The 22,248-nt window shown below is 34.8% G+C and overlaps 1 protein-coding gene across 3 annotated transcripts in view; it reads left to right on the forward strand.

Moving 5' to 3' along the window:
• The window catches only part of Pkn2 (protein kinase N2), a 101,541-nt gene that overhangs the window by 29,392 nt on the left and 49,901 nt on the right, over positions 1–22,248 (forward strand). For 2 of the 3 annotated variants that reach the window (XM_041658670.1, XM_041658814.1), the window contains exons 2-3: positions 7,580–7,880; positions 19,987–20,141. In XM_041658670.1, coding sequence (XP_041514604.1) covers positions 7,580–7,880; positions 19,987–20,141 — 456 coding nt within the window. The remainder of the gene's footprint in view (positions 1–7,579; positions 7,881–19,986; positions 20,142–22,248) is intronic. The other variant, XM_041658740.1, reaches the window with a different exon arrangement.

Here is a 22,248-nt window from a genome sequence, read left to right on the forward strand (position 1 = left end):
AAAAGGGGGAACATAACAACAGACACGGAGGAAATCCAGAGAATCATCAGGTTATATTTCAAAAACCTGTACTTCACAAAATTGGAAAACTTAAAGGAAATGAACAATTTTATGGATAAATATCACCTACCAGAATTAAATCAAGACAAGACAAACAAATAAACGTATAACTGCTAAAGAAATAGAAATAGTCATCAGAAGTCTCCCAACTAAAAAAAAAAGCCCGTACAAGATGGTTTCAGCTGAGAATTCTGCAAGATTTTTAAAGAAGACCTAATACCAATACTTCTCAAATTCTTCCACACAATAGAAACGTAAGGAACATTGCCAAATTCTTTTTATGAGGCTCCAATTACCCTGATACCCAAGCCACACAAAGACATTACTAAAAAAGAGAAGTACAGACCAATCTCATTCATGAGCACTGATGCAAAAATACTCAATAAAATACTGACAAACCAAATCCAAGAACACATCAGAACCATCATCCACCATGATCAAGTCGGCTTCATCCCAGAGATGCAGGGGTGGCTCAGCATATGAAAACCTGTCAATGTAATCCACCATATAAACAAACTGGAAAAAAAAAAACCAAACATATGATCTGAAAAAGCCTTTGACAAAGTAAAACATTCCTTCATGATAAAGGTCTTGAAGAGAGCAAGAATACAAGGATTATATCTAAACATAATAAAGGCAATATAGAGCATGCCAACAGCCAACATCAAACTAAATGGAAAGAAACTCAAAGTGATCCCACTGAAATCAGGAGCAAGACAAGGTTGTCCACTCTTCATATCTATTCAATATAGTACTTGAGGTTCTAGCTAGAGCAATAACACAACAAAAGGATCAAGGGATACAAATCGGAAAAGAAGTCAAACTCTCACTATTTGCTGATGATATAGTTTACATAAGTAACCACAAAAATTCTACCAAGGAACTTCTACAACTCAATAACACCTTTAGTAATGTAGGAGGATACAAGATTAACTCAAGGAAATCAGTAACTCTCCTTTACACAGATGATAAATGGACTGAGAAAAAAGTCACTTTTTATATTTTCACTACTGTGTATTGTTTCAAATAAGTAGTTAAAAACTAAAACAACCAGAAAACCAAAGCTTTATTTTGTATATAAACAAACCGGGAAGAAGGAAAGTGATGGTATGCCATGTATGTGTTGGAACACTCCTACTAGGGATTGCATTGAACTACTGTTGGATTCCTAGATTAGGCCTCTGAAGTATAAAGGATGGATTAGGGTGAAACAAGAGAGGAAAGACCTGTGTTTACCAATGCCCCTGACTTGAGAAAGTTGCAATGCAAGTCATTTAGGTCAAGGCTTAGTTCAAATATAGGAAATGAGTATCCTGAAGGGTCCTCATTAAAGAAGGTATAGCAAAAAAGAGCACCAGACCAGGAGTCAGAAGGCCACTGTGCTGAACCAGCCAGGTTACTGACTTTGTGATCTTAGATTATTTGCTTGACTGCTTTCAACCTGATTGCCTCAAACTACAGTCAAGGGGGTTAGACCAAATGATTTTTTTATTTCTTATAGTCAACAACATGTGAATTGTGACACCCAAGGTTTTCATGGGTATTCTAACAGTTTTTGGCATCTGTCAAGTCAGACTTTTGTATTTCTGAAATGCAGTAGAAGTAACAGCCTTTTCACTTCTCTGGGGACCTTGCCAGTGAGGCATAAACATCTTTTTTTCCTGTCTCCTCTAAAATGAAGTACTTGGTCATAAGTGGCAGGCTTTGTTTTTCAAATCTGGTCCTATTCTTATTTCAATGTTTTCTTAACTATATTGTGAACTTATTGAAGTACAGTAGATTGAAAATGCCAATTTATGTTTTAAACTAAAACCAGAATTTTATTGTTTCATAAAGTATGCGTTTTGTAAACATAGCTTTACAAATAATACATTTCTTCATTTGAAATGCCTGACTGTCAATGATTTGATCTACTTAAAGAAGAATTTGTAGTTCCATTTCTTACAATAGAAATGTTGAATTAAAAAGCTTTAATAGCAAATACATGGTATTAGATACCATTATAAATTTTTTAATTTGACAGAATTGAAATAAAGTGAATGCTGCTTTTGGTTTCTTCTAAAAACTGTCCTTATTATAGGCAAAATAAAAGAATAGAAAAAAAATCTTATTTCCAAAGGCTAGAGAAAAATATGTAAAATTTGGAAGAACAGAGTAAAATCCCTGTTAATATTTTGTCCTAGGGATAGCTATGACTATTTTAATATCTTTTTCCATTTTTATGTTAAGCATAACATTTGGAAAAATTGTGTATACTTAGCAGATATAACTGTTGTGAGTGAGTGGGTTAATTGAAGCCGTAAGAGAAATTTGATTTTATTCTGTAAATTTTTTGTTATGACACTTAAGTAGCATCCTGATTATTTTTGTTTTCTTCTATTTTATTTTTACAATTATAATTACTAGATCAAAAGACATCATTGTAAGTTTCTATTTATATTAATAACTATCTGTTAAGGCCATTAGTCTTAGAACTATATATAGTCAGGAGTATGACTTTTATAAATATTTATCAAATGGACAAAGAATGATATAAATTAGTCTTAGAAGTATATCTAGTCAGCAGTATGACTTTTATAAATGTTTATCAAATGGACAAAGAATGGTATAGTCTTTTTTGTCAAGGCAGCAATTTTCTTTAATGAAAATAATTCAGATGAATTTTTATTTCTTAATTGGGAATTTATTTTCCTCAGTTATGTGTCTGATGTACTAATTATCTCTAGTCTCTTACTTAATCTATTTATTTAAAATTCTAAATTTATTTGTTTCCTCCGAAAATTCTTGTAATTTTTGTTTTGTCTATTATTAATTTGGTTGTTTTTATTGTTCTGTCAATTGAAACCTCCTTATTTAATCATTTCAGTTGTAAAGATGATTCTTAGAACATTAATTTTACAAATGGGTTTACATGTTTAAAATTTGAATGTTGCTTTAAAGATAAGAGATGACAGAAAATTTATGTATTAAATATTAATAGATGCGATTGATAATGCAAACCTTGTTAAAACAGTTGAAGACGTTTTGGTTAGTCATTTGGTTAATGTTGGACTTAAATTAGTAGTTTTTAAAAAACACTAGAGCCTTTGCAAAGCAAAATAAAATTAGAATGTATGTAAACCGCAGATTTCAGATTATTTTGATCAGAATGTGGAGTGGCTAAGCATGCAGTTAGTTTCAGTGATAAAAGATAGGGGAAATGTGGGTTTTCTTCATGTATATTCAGTGGTTGTGGATAGTCTGTCCAGTTGATAGTTTAGCATTATGTCTAGAAATAGCTCATGGACTCATTTTCCTCTCTTGTTCTTATACTTTCTGATCATATTAATAAATATAATAGTGACTTTGTAACTAGAAGTTCAATCCAACTTTATTTTTGTTGTTGTTTTACAGTGTGGTGGTGGGGATCAAATTGAGGACCTGGGCCATGCTTGACAACTCTGTCAGTTTTTCCAGATACACTCTCACCATGTAGTTCAAACAGTTCTTGAACTGCTTGCTGATAGGCCAGTTAGTCTCAGCTTTCCTGTTTGCCTCCCAAGTGCTGTGGTAATAGGTGCATGTCTCCACACTACACTTTCTGTAGAAAGATGTTCTGAACTAGTAGATAAAAGCATGAAGCTAGTAATTAAGGTAGGTATAGATGTCAGTTCTCCCTCAACAGAAAATACTAAGGCAGAAGTTGCCACTAAGGATCTCCCACTGGTTATGAACTATTTTTCTGTAGTTAATTTAGTTTATTTAAGTTAAGAGAATTATTTCATTGCCTAGTAATAGTTCCTGGTGTCATAGACATTTTGTTTCTGGGGATAGAAGCATTACAATTTAGGGGATTAAATGCATTATTTCAGTAGTTATTGTAAATATAAGAAAATTATGGTTGTTTTAAGTAAACCTTCAGTTTATTCTTACTAAAATTTAAAATTTTTAATTTTTAAAAATGTTTTAAAAGGATATTGGTGGCTCATGCTGGAGGCAGAAGGAGGAGGATCTTGATGAAGCTAGGCTGGCCTACAAAAGAGTTCCAGGCCAACCATAGCTATGCTGTATGAGGCTACTCGTTCATTCCCGGCTGCTCAGACTCAAACTGTATTAATTAAATCACTGTTTGCCCTATTAGCTCTAGTTTCTTACTGGCTAGCTCTTACATCTAGAATTAACTCATTTCTATTATTTTATGTTTTACCACAAGGTTCTGGCTGACAATTTGCATCTTACTCTGGAGGTTGCATGGCTTCCTCTGACTATGCCTTCTTTCTCCCAGCATTCAATGTAGTTTTCCCTGCCTAGCTCTACTCTACCCTATCAGAAGCAGATTCTTTATTCATTAACCAATTAAAACAACACATATACAAAAGGACTTCCCACACCATATCTACATACTGAGACTGACTATGCCTAAGGAAAGGCTGAGGTAGGGGTGGAGAATATTCTAACCTTTTTGGGATCTGGATCTGGTATCTAGAACAGTTGTTTATCCTAACTTAATGGCTATATTTTGTACACCCCTTGTTCCTGTCCTAAAGGTAATTGATTCATGTCACAGAAAAAGGTGGGAGTAATATTATGGTTACTAAAAAGTCAGATTTGTGGAAAAGAAGAGGGAGCCAATCTGTTATCAGTCAAAGTTTGTATCTGACTTCTCAATGGTGGAATCCTAGTTTGCTTCTGAGCTTCAACAAGTATTCTTTTTATCAGAAAGAGGAAAGCATGAGTTTTTAAATTCGTGTGTGTGTGTGTGTGTGTGTGTGTGTGTGTGTGTGTGTGTGAATGTTTTAAACATATCTTTTTCTTTTTGTAATCCTGCGGTCGAACGCTCTTAGTCTTTGGAGTGATCACATAACAAGAGAAATAACTATTTAAACAAGGTCCATGGTACCAGCACACAGGAGAGTCATTTAACTCCTAAGGGAGAACATTGGCAGGAAATTCTTTCCAGGAAGGTTATCATGAACTTTGAAACAAAAAGTTACCCAGGCCAAGAAGGAACTTGGAACAAGTAATTGGAGACAGAGAGGTGGTATATCCCAAAGGTATAACATGCATGGCGATGGAGCCAAGAAACATGGTTTCTCAAAGTAATTTCCCACAACTTGATAATGTTGGACTTTGGAGAACAATCTGAAAAGAACGAAGAGTGGAAGTAAGGAAGGGATGTCAAAGAATTCACATCAAATATGTGAGCTATTTTTATCTTTTTATTTTAACAGCCATTAAAAGCTGTTATGTAAATGTTATACTTTCGTTTCAATTTGTATTGTCACTGTATACCATGGCTAAATTGTTAAAAAAAAATATTAAGGTAGTTGGATCTTACTATTTACTTAACAGAACTGTTGGGTATTTTTTTGGCCTGCAAAGAATAAGGAAAGAAGTTACTAAAGTGAAGAATATCATGAACCAACAAATTTTAAGGACTAGTGACTTACTGCATAATATTAATCCAAGAACTTGTTCATTTCTGCGATATTTTCTGGTGAACTTAAAAGAATTGAAATACCTAGTAGAGTTGGATTAATTTAAAGTCTTTTCTCATCTAAGCATTTTTTGCTTCAGGCTATTTTCCAAAAGGCTATACAGTGGGAATTTTTTATTCTTTGGCATTCATCTTATGACTGGTGTTCCCAGTACCTAACCTAAGGTGACTTGGAAAGTAAAATGATGAGACTCACTGAATTATAAATGTTGAAGGAACTGGGGACGTAGCTTAGTGGTAGGGTACTTGGCTAACATGTGAAACTTGAGTTTTATCACCAGCACTATGTGAATGAATGTATTTGTGAATGAATGCTGAAAATTTTCAGCAGTATTTTATCCCTGGAAGAATAACACACTTTGATAAAATTAAATTTAAAGTCAATAGGCACATTTCAGGAATTAGTTTAGATAAGATGCAGAGTACAGTATAGAGATTATATAGACATGCATTAACATTTTTTTTGATAGTGTGTTTTGTTTTGTCAGAATGTCAAGGAGATCTTAGCCTTAAGAATGTTAGAAACCAGTTAATAGAATTCAGCTCCATATATATATGAGGCTACCCTCTGCTCATTTTTCCCCCTACTTTGCATGACATATTTTTATTAGAGATTAAGAATTAGATGTAAAAGGGGCCGAATGGTGGTGGTGCACACCTTTAACCTCAGTACTCAGGAGGCAAGGCAGGCAGATCTCTGTGAGTTCGAGGCCAGCCTAGTCTACAAGAGCTAGTTCCAAGACAGGCTCCAAAGCTACAGAGAAGCTCTGTCTTGAATTAGATGTAAAAGGTAATATACCAAAAATTTAAATAGTACTTACTCATATATACACATATACATATATGTATGTATGTGTGTGTGTGTGTGTGTGTGTGTGTGTGTGTGTATGATGGGAACTGAATGGCAGTCTTTTATTTCATTAAGTCTGTATTTCCAGAAGTAGGTAAACATGCTTCACAGAGAAATGTCTTACTATTTTCCATCCTATCAATAAACTCAGCTCTTCTCAAAGGGAACTGATATATGATTGCCTCTCAGAACTTAAGAATGTTCAAGCAATCCTATTAGACTAATATCCACTATTATTAGTCTAATTGGACAAGTAAAAGAAGCTAAAACGTAACTTTGGCTCTTTTAAATGTATGTTGGATTTACTTAGCTGATATTATATATTAAGAAAATTAATTATACAGCCACCAACCATCTTAGTATTTAAAGACATAATTTAGAGATATTTTCTATTAATAATTTTCTGTTTTTGTATTCCCAACTAAACTTATTAGATGAGATAGCCTTGAAAAATATATATGCAATTCTGAATACCATGTTTATAAGTCTATGTATTGTGATGTGATAAAAAGTGACCAGAAAAGTATTTACTTTGCTTTGCTAGTTTACTTTTCTGTTTTTTTAAATAGAAGGTAACATTATTCTCCTTTAGAATTTTATTAAGTTATTAGCGAGGCAAAATTATACTTGAAATTTCTCTTAGAATGTCTTGAATTACCAAATAGCTCTGAAAGGCTGCTAATACTGTGTTCCAGATTTTATAGATAATTGAATTGAGTTTTTAAAGATGAAATAACTTGCCCAGAGTTTATAATGTGAGAGTGACAATTTAACCATCTTTACACAACTCTGTGATGCCTTTGTGTTGTAGATGTGTTATGATCCATGTACCTCACTAGATTATTTGAGATATAACCTTGCTGTATAACCCAGACTGGCCCTTAACCTTGCCATCCTTCTGCCACAGCTTCCTTTTGGGGTTAAAGGTATGAACCACCATGCCTAGCTCATTTCAATGTAAGTGTGTTTGTCAAATAACATTACTTAGTAAGTGGACAGAATATTTGAACTTTTATTCAATGTGGTTTTAATACAGGAAAATAAGTACACTATTGCCTATTAAGGAGAAACCTAAATGTAATTCAGTTAATAAGTAGTCTTTTCATGATACAAACACTTATCCTTGATGCTACATGTGCTTTTCTAGATTCCAATGTTGGATGTCTGCTTACTTACTTACTTATTTATTATAGGGAGATTCCCGGAGTCTTTCATTTTCTGAGAACGTGAGTGCTGTTCAAAAATTAGACTTTTCAGATACAATGGTGCAACAGAAATTGGATGACATCAAAGATCGAATCAAGAGAGAAATAAGGAAAGAACTGAAAATCAAAGAAGGAGCTGAAAATCTGAGGAAAGTCACAACAGATAAAAAAAATTTGGCTTATGTAGACAACATTTTGAAAAAGTCAAATAAAAAATTAGAAGAATTACATCACAAGCTACAAGAATTGAATGCACACATTGTTGTATCGGATCCAGAAGATGCTGCAGGTATTGTACTTCTTTGATTTTTATGTGACATATTAGTAGGATATATATATATTCTCTTCCAGAGAATTCTAAATTTTATGATAGTAGTTTTTAGCTGTTCTAAAGTACAAAGACTTTTTCTTTGTGGTTAATGCCTTGTTTATATTACTGTTCATAAGGTTACTGAGTTGAAACATTTACTGAAAGATAAGTAGCTCTTGTATTTTCTTATCCCCAGTCAGTAGGACAGGGCGTGGCATTATTTTCTAGTATTGTCAATTTAGTATTATCTAGTATGGAGTCAGCCAAATGCTTTTAAACTTAAGATCTGAAGCAAAAGTGTACCAGATGACTTTTAAAAGTGAAGAATTTCTGAGCCTTTGTGCTGAAGCCTGAAGACTTGAGATCTTTTAATACCCAGTAACCACATGGTGGGAAGACAAATATTCTTATGTCCTCCACTTGCCCCCTCCCAAAAAAGTAATTGTGAAATAATATTCATTCCGTAAAAGTAGATACTTCAGATTTTTTCAGCCATTAATCCAATTTATCATCCTGGTGTTTGGGTACAGAAAAGCTGAATTAAGTACCTACATTATCATGCTCATTGTTTAATTCGAAAAAATAAAAACAAAGCAAGAACTGAAATTTGCCTTTTACTTCTCAGTAATTATAGAAAATAAGAGGGAACTAACTAACTCATGGTTCGAACCTAAGACCATTATTTTTAAAGAATCAGCAGTTAGAAACTTTTTCAGTAGTGCAAAAGGTGAAAATAGGAAAATTACTTCTCCTTCAGACCTCTTCCTAAAGGCAGCTTTGCTTTTTTTATTGTATAACTTTTCAAGAAAGATGTCTATGTTTATACCATTATCCACTTCCCTATGTATATTCTTTCTATAGCTTTATACAAAACATTTAAGACACTTGTGGTATAATAGTTTTGTTATTGCAAATGTGATCTTTTAAGTGACATAAATTAAGCTGTGTGATCCTTTCATTTGCAATAAGTGAACAGGTAAAGGAAAAGTCATTTATAAAGATTAAAACCCTAGTAGCAGAGATTTTAGATTACTGTGTGATTAGCTAGTAAGAGTTAATAGGTGTAAAACTAACATTCTAAAAAATTTCTAAAAATAACAGTATTTAGTACTCCTCCTCTACTTCATTACCTTAAACATCTGGGACTTAGGACTTTTATTTGCAGAAGGCTCTGTATTTAGATGTCAACCCTGTACTAGAACTTAATCTTTAAAATGACATAAATAATAGGAAACCAGTTTTTCCGTTTTAGAACTGAAACAGTCCCAAAGGTATGAATTAATTTGCTCAGAATAGTCAAACTGGTTATACACTTTCTACTCCTCGGCTAGTAGTCTCTTACCCACAAATTCCGTAATTATATTATAAATGGAAACATGTATTGTGAAAATTCCGTTTTTAGTAGTAGTATTTTATAACTAAGATAGTCTGTTGTGTTTGGTTCTCTGCCAAGTTCTACATGTCTTGCCTATTGCGTCTTTGGAAGTCTAAAATAAGAAACTGCTAGAGCTTTAAACTCTATTTAGAGAAAGCATTTTTTTCTTTAGAATACTGAGAACTGCCTTGTGATTCATGAAAATTTGAATGTTTTAGCAACACAAAATATAGCTACCCTTTTGTTTTCTCTAGTCCCTGTTTAAAAATGAGCATTAATGGAATAAAATTACATATAAATATATGTGAATGGTTTGCATATATGTTTAAGTATATGATTTGATGGGTTTTAACAAATGTACATAATGTATCTATGGAAATATCATTAGATCTACTTAGAATGTTCCATTACTTCTCAGGTAGTTTCCAGTCTCAGAACTGATTCCTGGAAGCCACTAATATTCTGTCCATCACTGAACATTAAATACTTTAGAATATTGACCATCTCTTTAAAGATTTTTTTTTAATGACCTCTTTAAGCCCTACTGTCAAATTCTTGGGCTCCCTCAAAAGCTAAGTTGGATAACATTGTGAAACAGTCCTGGCCAATTTATTCTTATCCTCTCTGTGCTGTTTTGCTCATTCGTTATTGTGATGTAATTTATTTCCACCCATGTTTATCCCTCACTGTGTGACCCTTGATGTTTTCTTGGCTTGTTATAGAATATGGAACATGGGAGCATATAACTGTGAATATTACAGATGTTTCAAATGCAGCAAATCAAAATTATGCTTCACTTTTGTGATTATTATCAAAGTATAATTTGCCATTTCACTTTAAACATTAAATGAGGTAGAGAATAAGCTTAAAAAAAGTTTCAAGATAAAACCAAAACTGTTGAATATTTACTTTGTAGATAATTGGAAGCTAAAAGTATATAATATCACTTTGTGTTCTGATTAACACATCAATATGTTGGAGTAAAACTTAGTAATTTTGTTAAATTATGCATTTAATTATTTAGTGTGTGTTTGTAGTACAGGCACATATACACATACCATGGCACATATATGGAGGCAAGAGGAGACAACTTTGTTTTACCTCACTTGATACAGGATCTTATATTGTTTACTGCTGTGAACACCAGGTTAACTGGCCCGTAAGCTTCTGAGGTTTCTCCTGTCTGTGCCTTCTATATCCCTGTGGGAGTACTGAGATTGCAGATATGTGCATTTCCATGTCTGACTTTTATGTGATTCTGGGGATCTGAACTCTAGTTGTCAGATTTGCACACTGATTCATCTCTGTAATAACTTTCAAATCATTGGTTGCACATGTGCCATAGCACACATATTGGGGCCAGAGGAGAGAGCTATGTGTGCCAACTTTTGCCTTTTACCTAGCTTCATATAGGGTCTCATATTGTATACTGCTGTGTACAGTAAAGAATTTTACCTATTTTCAAAATAAGGATTTTTATTAGGTGTACTTCTTAATTATAAAATTCTGAAATGTTGTTTACCATAAAGGCCTGGTCAGCTTCTTTCATGATAACAACTCAACAAATTAGATGTATTTAGAATGTTCCTCAACACACATACATGCACATATCCATATAACAATATATGAGATATAGCCTCATAGTTCACATTGTAATGCTAAATAGTTGAAAGCTTTTTCTCCAAGATGAGAAGCAAGACAGGATAACCACTCTTACCAGTTCTAAATAGTAAAGTCCCAGAAATGTTAGCCAAAGCAATGAAGGAAGAAAAGAAATAAAATGCATCTAGACAATAACAAAGAGAGGAATTATCTGTTTGCTGACAGGACTATTTTGATAGAGAGACTTCTATTTAATTCCCTAAAATTCCACTTCAAAACTTTTAGAACTGATAATGAAATTTAGTAAGTTGTGTAATACAAAGTAAACATACAAAACTAGTAGTATTTTATACATCAGTAGTAACATATCTGAAAAAGAAATTAAGAAAATAGTCCTACTTATAATAGCATAACATTTCATATATTTAGTACCTCATTTAATCAATAAGATGAACAAACTGTTTAATTCAAATTGTAAAACATTGTGTATAAAAATTTAAATGTCTTAAATCAGTTGGAAAATGTCCTGTGTTCATCCATAGAATAATTAGTATTATAAACAAGTCTGATAGTGCAGGCCTGTAAACCCTTCTAATTTGGAAGGTAGGAGGGTTGCAACTTCAAGGTCTCCCTGGGCAACAAAGTGAATTTAAGTCCAGTCCAGAGAAGCTAGTTAGGCAATGTCTTAAAATACAAACTAAATACAGATAAATATAATGTGTTAAAAATACAAAGGATTGTGGATATAGCACAGTGGTAAAGCCTTTGTCTCATATGTTTGAGTCATTGGGAGATGTAAAATAGATTTAATGCAGTCTCTGACAAAAAAAACTCAGTATTTTTTTTATTAGCAGTGTGTGGGGTGTGCATGTTCATGTATATGTATTTGTTTATGAGCCACATGTGTGGAGATCAGAAGAACTTTCAGGAATTGGTTCTCTCCATCCTAGGCTACAGGGCTCAGACTTAGGTCATTGTCCTGGATGGTAAACACTTTGACCCCTTGTGGCATTTTGCCAGCCTCCAATATCATTCTTCACAGAGATATTAATAGACAGTATCCATAAAGCTTGTATGGGATCACAGAAGATTGAATGATCAGAGCCATTTAGGAAAAAGGAAAAACTAGAAGTATCAGATTACTGGATTTCAAAGTGTATTTTTAAACTATACTAATTAAAACAGCATGATATTGGCACAAAACAGATATCAACTAATGAAGTTATCTGGCCCAGATAAGCCTACACATTTGTGGTCAGTTTTGGCAAAGTGCTTGGAATATGCATTAGAGAAGGCCGCTTCAATAAATAGTGTTTAGGAAGCTGGATAGCCACATGTAGAAAAATAAAATGGGCCTTTAACTCACCTTTACAACAGAATAAATTAAAAACGGATTAAATGCTTGCTTAAGTGTAAGATTTGAAACTATAAGCTACTAGAAGCAAACTACAAAAAAATTCCATGTCATTAACCTGAGTAAGGCCTTCTTGAAAATAGATGAATAAATAAATGGCATTACAACAAATTTAAAAGACTTTTTCATGACAAAGGAAGTAATAGATTGAAGAGGCAGTACAGGTTGCAGAAAATATATGCAAATCATATATTACAGTATTTTTTGAGGAACTCAGACTACCAATAAAGAAAACATTGCCTTAGTTTTTTTGTTTTGTTTTATTTATTTTTTTTAAAGACCAAAAGCTTGACTAGAACTGTAGGTGTAGTTCACTGAGAGTGTGAGGCTCTGGTTTTTACCCACACCACAAAAATAAGGGGAGGGGGGATAAAAAACCCCCCGACAAAACAGAAACTCTAATTGTAGGTACTTCTCAGAGGACATGCAAATAGAAGTGTCTGTTCAATACCTAATTGTTGGAGAAATATAGCTGAAAACCAGAGAGAGACATTTCTTCCCTCCATTTAGATGGGTTAATTATTTAGAAGTTGAAGGATCCATAATGGCAAGGATGGAGAGAAGGAAATTCTTGTGTATTCTTGGTGCTATTGCAAGTCTAGTATGGGAAACAGAATGGAGTTTTGTCATAAGTAAAAGAAAAAATACGTCAGTAGTAAGAGTGTGTGCAAGGCCCCCATTCAGTCTCTAGTGCTACAAACACAAAGGAATTGCCATATAGTTCAGTAGTGTATCTTCCTTCTGGGTTTTTGATCAAAGGAGTCAAAATTATCACATCAAAGAGATGGTGACCACACCCCCGTGTTTCTTGCAATATTTTCCACCATATCTACGCTGTGGGCACGGTTGACGTGTCATCAGTAAACAAATGGATTAAAAGTAAAATTTCAGTCTGTGAATATAGCTCTTTGACAGTACTCTTAACAAGCACAAGGCTCCATGTTCAAGACCTAGTACCACTGCACCCTCGCATGCTTTTATATACATGGGGAATACCATCAAGCTCTTATATAGCTGGAAACAGTTACTGAAACATGTGTGAACCTAATGGGCATTATCACAAGTAGAGTAAGCTATATAAAGTGACAAGTATTGTATATCAGTTCATTTGCCTAACCTAAAAACATTCAACTCGGAGATAGAGCGCAAAGATCTGGTTAATTAGCATGATTTGGGTATTTCTGGTGTAGAAATGAAACATCATACTGTATACAATGGTTATTCATCAGTTAAAAGTAAAATAAAACTTGAAAGAGAATAATTTCATGGAATGTTCTTTGTTAGCTCACATAGAAATTAATCAGTTTTTAAGTGCCAAGTGTAAACTGAAATGTTGGTTAGTAAGTAGTACTTAGCACCTTGTGGACTTGTAGATTGATAGACACTTAAGGAAATAGATAAGTAGTGCTTTCGTTTAGTACTTTTATTAATATAGGTTTGGCCTGGTTTGTTTTAACTGTCTTTTCTCTCAACTGTTTTAAATGAAGTAAATAGCTTTGTCTCCTAAGCAGACACTCAGGCTGTACAAGTACACCTTGATGAATTTTGAGCTTAGAGTCAGTTAGCTATAAATGAAGAGCAAAGGTTATATATGATTGAGTAGTCACATAGCTAGATCATTACATTGCTTTATGGTTGGTTACCACTTGGATGACCTTCAGACTTTGTTTTTATTATTTATTAAAACGAAAAAGAAGCTAGACAGTATGTTCTTCACTGGGGTATTTGTGAACAAGATGTTTGTAATAGCATATGTGTCCAGCATAAGGCACCTAAGCTCAGCTGACCAGAATGTAAAACCTCTGTGGATGTAAGTAAAATCTTAAGAAAAGTTTTCTAGCGCAGGGAAGGAAAGTGAATCAGTGGGGACTAGAGAGATGTCTAGGAGCACTTGATGCTCTTGCAGATGGCCTGAGTTCAGTTCTTAGCACCCACATAGCAGTTCACAGCCACTTGTAACTCCATTTCTAGGTGATCCAGTTCCACTTCCAGCCGACACAAGCACTGCCTGCATGTGATGGACTTACATACATGCAGGCAAAACACATGAAATAAAAATAAATGTTTTTTAAAGATCAGGGAAGCATTTGATCTAAAGATATTCCCATGTTCTAAACTGCTAATATTTCTTCAAAGCACTCAGTTGTGGTTTTGTTAAAATATTAAAAATGCCAGAAGCCAGACAGCAAGATGGCTTAGAGGAGTAAAGATTTCTTGCCTTACCTGGTTACCTGAATTCTATCTCCAGGACTTCCGTGGTGAAAGGCAAGAACTGACTTCTAGCATCTCCACCTCCATTATGATACATTTGCATGTGTACACAGGCATGTGCGTTACAAATGCTGCTTTAAAAGGAAAAGCACCAGAAGCAGCATATCAAACATATTACAAATTTGTGGTGGGGATGGGTGATAACAAATCAATATGTTCTGGCCTTCTGAAGTTCCATCCCTAGAGATCTTTTAACCATGCTCTATTTTCTGATAACTCAAAAGCTGTATCTCTAGTCAGGATATGTTCTCTGAGCTGTACTGATAGTCTTATATCATGTGACTCAAAGCCCCAACCCCCTATGTTATAATTACTTTTTCTAGAAATGTTATTCCCCATCATGAAACTGTTTAGGGACCTACAATGAAACACCTTGTTAACATAAACTCCAGCATGGTCTGACACACCATGAGTACCAGATTTCTATACTGGAGACGGTTCAAAAAGTTTAGGACAGTGGTCCTAATGTTGTAACCCTTTAATACAGTTCATGTTGTGATGATTCCCCCAACCGTAAAATTATTTTCATTGTTATTTTATAACTGTAAGTTTGCTACTGTTTTGAATTGTAAATATCTGTTTTCTGATGGTCTTAGGCAATCCCCAGAAAAGGGTCATTTGAAGAACACAACCCACTTCTGAATTTTTGCCCACATTTTCTATAGTAATGACATCAGTGGCCATAATTAAAACTTGGCTTTTAGGATGGATATCATTTTTCTGGCCACCTTCACTTCCCCATTCAGATCACCAAGGCCTGATTCTGTCCTTTTCAGATCTGTATTTTCTTCTTCAGCCAGTTTTTCTTCATTCCAATTTAAACATTGCTGCCAGCATTATTTTTAACAAAGTATGCAGTGGGGAGTTGGTTTGGATAGGTTGCTTGCTTCCTTGTGTTTTTGTTTTGTTTTGTGAGGCAGGATCTTGTAGCTTAGGCTGGCTTTAACCTTGGTCATAATTAACAGTGACCTTAGACTCCTTAGTGCTGGGATTATAAGTGCAAAACTCATTCAAGCTTTCTAATACTGTTTTGATCCTGTTGTTTCCTTATTTATGTTTTCAGGTGGTGCTCCATTCTCTATAAAAAATATAGCACAGATTTGTAACATGTTAGAGATTCCCTTTATGACGAGGCAGCTACATATTACTTTGGGGCTAGAGAGATGGCTCAGTGGTTAAGGGCACACTCCCTTCTCTTCCAAATGTCCTAAGTTCAATTCCTAGCAACCACATAGTGGCTCACAACCATCTGTAATGAGATCTGGTGTCCTCTTGAGGAAGAGACCTGCTTAGTCATCCTCATCAACTTAGACTATGAAACCCAATAAACAGAACATTGTTTCTGTTGCAACAAATTCAATAGAACCGCCATGTACGGTCTGCCCATGCATGCTTCAGCAGTGCCAGAGCATAAATTTTACTTTTCATTTCTACATATTACTTCAGTTTCTGCCATTAATCACAACTCCCAATTTTTCCCCTTGCAGTTATGTTTGCTTTGTCTCTTTTCTCTCCCTATTCTTGCACACACATGTTTGTGTGTAGGGGTAAGGTAATTTTCCTTTGCAGGTGGTTAGTTAGAGACTGCTGGGATTAAAGGCATGTGTCACCACCATGGTCATATTACATCCCTTTATGTCATTTGTGTACACATGAAGGAGGGTGCATGTGTGGAGGTCAGAGGACAACTTTCAGGAGTCAGGGTCCTCGGCCTTGATCATACAGCTCCCTTCCATTGAACCATCTCACCAACCCAAATTTCCTTTATTATGTGCATGAACATTAGTGAAGGCTTTTTGTTACCACGGTTTTGAAATACTAGCAAGTACACTGGAAATGATTTATTTTTTAAAGCTGCCAGTTACCAGTAACCAAGGACAAAATGAGAAACAAGCAGACAGGAAGCATCCAGAGTTTGCATCCCCTCACTCCCATTTTCAGTAAGGTCTTACTCTCTAGCCCATGCTGACCTCAGCATCACAGTGATCCTCCTGCCTCAACTGCCTGAGTGCTGGAAGTCAGGCATGACAGATCACATACCTAGCTATAATTTCTCTAATTTTTAAATGAAAAGATGAGGGAGGGAGGGAGGGAGGGAGAGAGAGAGAGAGAGAGAGAGAGAGAGAGAACACAGCAGCAGCATCTCATTTAAAAAACACATACCAAAAATTGGTGCTTGTATTTGTGACCTTAGAATTACTTATGTAAAGATTAAGTGAAGAGGACTGTCCACTGCTTAGATGAGCCTTGATTTAATTTATTTTACCTCTTAGTGTGCTTTAAGCTCCTTATAATAGCTGCAGTACAGCTATGTTAAGTATGTAGTCATAACCACACTAATTATTAACAGCCACAAGGTTAGCCATGCGATACAGACTCTACAGTTCTTTTCCTTTGCTCCTGTGGTTCTTCAGACTGAAGTCAGTGTATACTACTTTGTTAACTTTACATACAGTAAGGAGTTCAATGTCAGAGTCAACCTGCAGTAATATACAGGAATTCAGTATACACCATCTCTACCAAAACATATAAAATTTTGTATATATGGCCAGGCAGTGGTGGTGTATGTCTTTAATCCCAGTACTCGGGAGACAGAGGCAGGCGGATCTCTATGAGTTCAAGACCAGCCTGGTCTGCAAGAGCTAGTTCCAGGACAATCTCCAATGCTACAGAGAAACCCTGTCCGGAAAAACCAAAAGGAAAAAAGAAAAAAATTGTATATATGTTTCTAGAGACAGAGAACTTTGTTACATCTTCAGGCAAGCCATACTGTTGTTAAACAACCCTAACTACAAGGAATTCATCTTACGATATAACTTGTGTCCCCACCACCTTTTACCCACTGATTCTCTGACCCATGTAGAAACATCAAGAGGACAGTTTTCATTTCATTTACAGGCAAATGTTTAGACAGGGATCATTTCTCCCCTCATCCCAGGCTAAACACCATCCACAGTTTTACAAACAACACATTCCTGTTCTTTCCTCGGCAGAGGGCTTTGTACTCCCCATACACTTTAGTTCTTCTAATTTAAATATGCTTTTATGGTAATTGTGTCCCAGATTCTGTGTGATTTGAGTATTTTATACAACCTTTATATCATTTATACAAAAAGGGAAAAGGAAAAAATGTTTTCAGAACTATATTATGGATTGTATTATAATCTCAGCAGAGATTTTTTTTCTACAGTTACTGTGGGGATATTTATTATATATTTACTATGCACCATACCCTTTTCTCAAGTCTTTATACATAACCCATTTAATCTTCACAATAATCTTGTGAGGTACATGGTGTTTTCATCCTAGAAGAACATGTGTCACTGCCATTCAGTAACTTTCCTGTGTTACAAGGTTTGAGTTGGATCCCAGTGTCTAATTTAAATGCAAGCGCTTTTCTTTTTTCCCCCTTTGAGACCAGGTTTCTCTGTGTAACCCTGACTGTCCTGGAACTTTTTCCATAGATCATCCTGTCCTCAAACTTAGAGATCCACCTGCCTCTGCCTCCAGAATGCTGGGATTAAAGGTGTGCTCCCTACACCCAGCTAGATCTAAGCGCTTTTATCCCCTGTACTGCATATGGTCAATAGTTCCTGTATGCTAATTTGAAAGCATAGGTACATTTATGTCACTTTTCTATAAGAATGTGTTGTATTTAAAATGAATTTGGCTAATTCACTTAAAATAGAACTATTTCTTAAAGTGAATTCTAGCTATGGCTTTGTTTGAGTCTTGAAGCAGGTAATATCTGTCTCAAAGGGTTACTTAAGGATTAGTAGCATACATACTCATGTGATTCATGGTTATACTGTTGTTTTCATAAATATGCATACATATACAGAGTGTGTTGTAGTTGCTTATAGGCCTTTAAATGCATAAAAGAATACATGCTAAACACGACATAGCACAGCAATCAATAGGGTAGAGGTCAAAATAGAATTGATTAAATTCAAATCTGTTTTTCCACTTTAATAGCTATATGGCATGGAACATGTTTCTTAACTAATTTTGTACCCTAGTTTTCTTAATGGAATATGAATATGATAGTTTAGGGCTTCTTATGAAGATTGATACTTGTTTATTCATTTATATTTGCTACACTTATTATTTGAATGTGTTTTGGGTGTGTATATGGATCTTGGCATGCATATCACAGTATGCATGTGGAAGTCAAAGGGCAACTTGGAGTTGGTTCTGTCTTCAGTCGTGTAACTCTTAGGGATTAAACTCAGGCCATCAGCCATGACAGTCATTGCTCGTACCTGTTGAACAATCTTATTTCTGTATATGCTCATATTTTAAAAACATTTTGATTAGTAATTGTATTTAGTAAGTTGTACATAAAGGTTATGTTTTTTTATTTTTTTCTGAGGCAGGATCTTGCTCTGTAGTACAAGCAGGCCTTGAAGTCAAGGTATTCCTGTTCCTCCTGACAAGATTACAGGTGTAATGTTCTATGTCTGGCCTAATTGTTTGTCCTGCCTATTGTTTTTAAATTACGAGAACAAGTGTGGATATGAAAGAAACCAGTTACCGTCAATATGAACATTTAGAGACATAGTCAAATTATCAGAAGTCAGTTGTCAGTCATTTTTGAAGTCAATATACTTTTTTAATGTAAATATAAACAGCACAATATTCAGTACACTACACCATAGTCATAATAAATATTTGATCTCTTTACTCCTACCTGTTACAAAATTTGATGTCAGTCAATAACCTTGAACAGTTTCCATTGTACTTGAACATTATCACAGTATAAAACAAAATGTGCACATTTTTATGCTTAATTCATTAGCACTTAATGTCAGCACCACCTTTCAAAACTCATTTAGTTCTGTTTATAGAGAATCACCAGGGTAGAATTTGTGTAATATTTGGATATTTTATTCTCTTATCAATAATGTGACAAAGGGGAATTTTATTATTGAATAGAGTAGTCAAATTGCTGTGATTTAATTTAAAAGTAGTAATATTTAAAAAAAGCCTTGGACAGGTATCATTCAGCTTAAGATAGACTGATTTTAAGGTCACTTTGTACCCCACAGTGGCCTCAACGTCATATAGGGATTATACCATGCCAGGCCCCAAATGGTTAGATCTATAGTGTATAAAACTGAACTAGCAGGTAGTTCTGCCACTCAGGTAGCTCCTTTGCTTAAATTATTTAAATTTTTATTATTTATAAACAAAAATTCCATTTAGGTGGCTTGGAAATTATTTCAAACTCTTATTCTTTGAATATATTAACTTACAGATTTTATTTTCAATGATAATTTTTATTAATGTGTATCACTTTATAATGGGGTTTTATTGTGCCATGTTCACACTTGCAGATAATGTATTTTGGTCAGATTCATCCTGACATCCAGTTTCAATAAGCAGTTGGTCCTAGTAACATTAGCATAATATTTTATACACAGATTGTCCAAGGACTCCAGATACTCCAAATAGTGATTCTCGTAGTTCTACTAGCAACAATAGATTGATGGCCTTGCAGAAACAACTGGATATAGAGCTTAAAGTAAAGCAAGGTGCAGAGAACATGATACAGATGTACTCAAATGGCTCTTCAAAGGTAAGTAAAGTCCCTAGTATTTGTAGATTCCATATTTATGAGTTTACTTACTCCCTAAAATTCATTTGTTACCCCGGTATCAATAAGACTCTTTTGACTGTCATTGGCACATCTTCACAGAGTGATAGACCTGCTTCTTCTGGCAATGTGAGATCCCTGCTGAGGTCAACAGGTGATTACCACCTTCTAAAGCATTCCCACTGCAAATAAGCATCTTTTTCATTCCATTTAGTCACATTTTTCATATAGTTTTGGTTTGGCTTGATAATTTCAGAGTTTAAACAGTATATAATGGTCCTGAGACAATTTTAGCTTCAAAGTTAGAAAATACAGAAAAAAAAAAAAGAAATGTTTTTAAAAGCAATAGTATAAAAATTATGTATTTTCTCAAAACCTAGTTTTCTGTATTTGTGACATTTCTGTGAACCTAAAATCACATCAAAATAAACAAAAAAAAAAAGTCTACTCCCCCAAAAGAATCAAGACTATAATGAATTTTCCAGCCACTAACAGATGTTGGGAAAGGGGGTCCTAGAATTACCGATTACATGACTTACTGTTGTATATTCTTGCGATTCTAATATTGTAACTACCATTTGAAAATCTGTGTTGAGGGAGCATATGCTTTTAAATATACTGTGGCAGGAAAAAGAAATGTTGGGAACATCTGACTCATACTAATGATTCTTCCCAACATAAAATTTCATAGATTTTATGATTCTGAAAATCTGGGGTACATTTATTATAAATTCTACCTGTCTAATCTCAGTTATTTTAAAGATTCTTATCTCTGGATATCAGTGTTTCTTAGTATTCTAAAGCTTAAATGTATGTGTTATTTTTTCTCTGTGGTATGTATGTGTTTGGGCCCACAGCATGTGTAGAGGTCAGAGGACAGCCATGGGATTTAGTTCTCACATATTATCATGTGAGTCCCAGGGGTCAGACTTAGGTCATCATGTTTGGCAGCAGGTATCCTATTGTAGGAGGCCACTTTTTTGTTCCTGGCTGCTCAACCCCGAAATAATCACACAGAAACTATTTAAAACACTGCTTGGCCAATGACTCTAGCATATTCCTGGCAAGCTCTTACATATTAACCCATTTCTATTATTTTATATTTTACCATGAAGGTTGAGGCCTACTGGCAAGGTTCCAGCTAGCATCTTGCATCGTTCTCCTCCTGTGGCTCCTTGGCTTCTCCTGACTCTACCTTCTTTCTCCCAGCATTCAGTTTAGTTTTCCCCGCCTACCTCTATTTTGCCCTGCCAGGCCCAAGACAGATTCTTAGTTAACCAGTGGTATTCACAGCGTTCAGAAGGGAATCCCACATCAGTACTCTTCACTCTAAGCCTTTTCACTTGCCTCAGTGTCTGTGTGTGTATGTGTTTGTGTAGAGCTGTTTGGTATTTCTGCTTGGAAAGAATGTGAAATGAGAGCGGAGAGGATCATTTCTTAATGTTTTGTATCCCAGTCTTCCACTGAACAAAGATATGTATAATAAGCAAGATTTTAAGGTTAATTATGAAAATTAGCTAGATGATATAAAAGTAAAAATTTTAGTGGAGTATGTTTTTATTTGATAGACTATTGTTTCACTAACCTTTAACTAACCTTGGAGATAAAATTGTAATAATAATTATAAATTCCTGTTTTTAATCTCCCTATCAATACCCTCCGTTATAGTTCCTTTCAGATATTCATGTCAGTTTTGCTTTATTTTTTGATCCAGTGAATTTAGCCAGAGCCATCTATGCAATCACTGGGTGAAACTAATCATTGAAGGTTGCTTGTCTCACTCAACAGTGAGCGAACAACTAAAGGTGCTAACTCTTCCTCTTCCAAAATCCCTCAGTAGCCAGTGGCTCATTAGGGAGAGGGCCCTATGAACACTTTATTTGTGTCTCTCTGTTGACAGGCCTACACTTGTGTGAGCCACCAAAGCTGCCGTGAGTTTATGTTTATAGTGGCAGTGTCTTGCCTCAAAGGTGGCAGTTAACATCTCTCTGTTGTCTACATACTACAGTCTTTCCACTCCCTCTTCTATGGTGTTCCTTGGTGGTATGGATCTTGGTTAGCAATGCACATTCAGCTGTCACTTGATTTC

The sequence above is a fragment of the Microtus oregoni genome, unplaced genomic scaffold (assembly GCF_018167655.1).
Source record: "Microtus oregoni isolate MIOR12 unplaced genomic scaffold, Mior012 000000F_ref0000247, whole genome shotgun sequence".
In the NCBI taxonomy this organism is placed as follows: Eukaryota; Metazoa; Chordata; class Mammalia; order Rodentia; family Cricetidae; genus Microtus; species Microtus oregoni.